Here is a 3,015-nt window from a genome sequence, read left to right on the forward strand (position 1 = left end):
CCTGGTTTAGTGCCGCGTTTCAAACCCAGACCCTTTAAAAAAGCCCCCTGTAAAGGCAAATGGAATCTGGCAGGCGCGGGCACGAGGCTCCGTCGGCTCCCTGCAGGGTGGCCACTCACCGGCCAGGCGAAACTGAAAGGCAGGACGATGCGATTTCGGTCATTGCCACGGCTGGCCTTGAGGTTGAAAGTGTTGCCTCCGATGACAGGCGTGGACCCCGAGCCGAAGCTGCAGGGCCCCCCGGCCGTGACTCGGGACTGATACTCCTTGAGGCACACTTTGAAGTACGTGTCACACTCATCGCGGGAGCACTTGCGGTCCCCTGGGTTCCGGGCGCCGCCGCAGCAGTTCCCGTTCTGCAGCTCTCCATTTGCGTTCTGCATGGACAGGATCTCCAACTCGAACTGACCCGAGGCCCCGCACACCTGCGGGCGAAGAAGGCAGAAGGTCAGCACGGGAGAAAACTGCTGGCTGCAAGGGTGGAGGTGGCGACTCCCCTCGACGAGTCCTCGGCGTGAGCCAAGGAAAAAAATTTTTTTTGCAGAACTAGGTTCAAGGACGAGTGCGGGGGAAAAAATCCCACGATCGCATAGGTTGGAAACCCGGGAGGTGCGAGCGGAGCAAAAGCGCTCTGTGCGTCCAGGAGGGGTCAGACTTCGGAGGCCGGGGGCTCTTCTGGAGGACTTGGCGCTCCAGCGCCCAGGTGTAGCCACTGGGACGCAGGGCCGGCAGCCGGGCGTACAAGCACCCGCGTCTCGGGCGGCGCGAGGGGAGTGGAGGAAAGAGGAGAGAAGGAAACAGAGAAGGGAAGAGCAGAGAAGGGAAGAGCAGAGAAGGGAAGGAAAGGAGGTCGGCCGGGAAGAAGAAGCGGCGAGAGGCTCCTACCTTGGCTCGCAGGGCGCAGAGCAGGGCGAGCAGGAGGCTCAGGGGGCGCCCGGGCCGGCCGCGCGCCCGTGGAGACCGCATCACTGCGCCGCGCGCCGCGGGCACTCGGGACGCCGCCGCCGCCGCTGCTCGCGCTGGAGCTCCCGCCTGTGCCACCGTCGCCGCTGCCCCTGCGGCCGCCGCGTCCCGGCTCTAATATACTCCGCCGATTGGAGCATGCACGACTGGAAAACAACACTTTTCAAAAGCTCTTTCAGGAGCGGCCCGTTCCAGAAGGCAAAGAGCCCGGCCTCCTTTTATTATTCTGATCGCTTCTTTGAGACGCTCCCCCTCCTCTTCACCTCCTGGCTTTCTTTCCTTCTCTCGCGCTCCCCTTCTTTTATTATTATGATTATGCGCAGCCTTTTATTTCCTTTCAGGTCAGCTGCATGAAAAGGGGGGAGGGAGGGTAGGAAAAAAAATCCGAGCGAGTTTGCGGGCCGGCTGCAGGTAGCACAATGACGCGTGCCCGCCTGGCTCTCGGAGAGGGACCGGGAGAGCCCGTCTGGGAGCCGCGGTCCGGGCTGGCCACCTCTACCCAGCACGCCTGGCAAGGCGCATGCGCGTCTATTAATATTCATGAGGGGCGTGTCCTCTCCTGACACGCCCCTTCCCTCCGGATTGACGGGGAGGGCTGGAAAGAACTTGGAAGGGACCAGGCTGGCGGTCGCGCGGGGTGGCGGAGGCGTTCGAGGCCACACGCAGACCCCTCGCCCTCGGGAGAGCGCGGGACGCCCCTCTAGGGCTCGGATTAGGGACCCTCGGTGTAGACGCCGGGGCATACCCTGAGCTGGCCGCTTCCGCCTTGCGCGCCGCGGGTGGCAGCTGCGGCTCTCGCTGGGGAGGAGGGCGCGCCCGCGGGGAGCCCGGCCCGCTTCCCGGCTAGAGCGAGCGGCCGCTCCGAGTGCTGGGCTGGCGGCGGCGAGGCGGGCGCACTTGCAGCCGTCTGCTCGCCCGCCGGAGGCGAGCTGGGCAGGCATTGCTGAGAATTTTGCAAAACTTTCCCGGAGCCAGGCTGGCCGCAGATTCGAGGGAAAGCCTCGGCTGGGCGCCACCCCTGCCAAATCCAAGTCTGCAGAGCCTCGGAGGGCTCCCAGCTTCCTCGCCAAGCCAGGCGGAGGCCAGGACGGCGGGCACGCCGGGGCCCGACCGCGCTTGGAAAGGGCGGGCGGGCCGCTAGGTCGGGGGGCTTCCGTACCCCGGGCCGCAGTGCCGGGATTGCACCTGTAGGCGGCCTCCAAGCCCCTCTCTGGGTGACAGGAGGTGGGCCTGGAAAGGACCATTTCACCACGCCTCCCGCTCCCCAGCTGGACCTCTCTAAGGTGGCGTGGAAACTGATGACATTTTCCACCTCGAGGCGGGTCTTCCAATTAGCCGCGACACCCCTGGTCATAATCAAGGTCAAAGGAAACCCGCCGGCCAGCTGAAGCTTCTGTCAGCCAGCGTTAAGGGGAGGTTTTTAAGAAAATAGACATTTTCTTAAAAGGGGTGGGAAGAGGTTTAGCCCTCATATTAGGTATGTCCTGCAGAAAAGCGCGGCTACTCAGACGCCTCTGGGACTCTAGCCCTCGTAGACTGTTAGGATATGAGGTGGACTGGGTCAAGGGAAAATAAGTTTCAACTGCCAAGTTAAGAGCACGTGAAAAGGCAGGTATTTGTAGTAATCTGCTTACTGCATTTCATGAGAAGTAAAACTACGACCTTTTCCATACCAGATACTCTAGAAGATAAAAGCAGCTAACTGATCTCTTTACTCTGCTTCAAAGCTACCAAGGTTGGCTTAGGAATCTCTGCATTTGAATAGCTAAGAAAATGCACCTGAGAAAGATGCTTTCTTAATAGAAATAGGCCCCATTTTGGTCATTCGTGAGAAAATCGGTTATTTGGGGAGGGAGGTAGCCAAGAACAGAACGGACTTACAACTGGTCATGTTAGCTGGTGGAGGCAGCAGCCACCTGGGAGTTGTCCCTTGCTGCAGTCTCTAGTGCCCCCTCCCCAGATTACCCAACATGCAAGGCATCCAGTAATCAGTAATCTTAAATTCTGGCCTAAGTTTGTATAAACACCAGCCCCCCCTTCTACCCCCCAGTC

The 3,015-nt window shown here is 60.6% G+C and overlaps 1 protein-coding gene across 1 annotated transcript; it reads right to left on the bottom strand.

Annotated features, from left to right (window-relative positions):
- Positions 1–13: 13 nt before the first annotated feature.
- LOC111814962 (protein jagged-1-like) lies at positions 14–1,442 on the bottom strand (the record flags this gene model as incomplete). The annotated part of the gene is made up of 2 exons (XM_023708811.1): positions 886–1,442; positions 14–425 (listed from the first exon to the last, which is right to left on the bottom strand). Coding segments are annotated over exons 1-2 (493 nt in total), but the record flags the coding sequence as incomplete, so codon positions are not given.
- Positions 1,443–3,015: the final 1,573 nt, after the last annotated feature.

This window comes from Octodon degus, unplaced genomic scaffold (assembly GCF_000260255.1).
Source record: "Octodon degus isolate 3935 unplaced genomic scaffold, OctDeg1.0 scaffold04231, whole genome shotgun sequence".
Taxonomy (NCBI): domain Eukaryota; kingdom Metazoa; phylum Chordata; class Mammalia; order Rodentia; family Octodontidae; genus Octodon; species Octodon degus.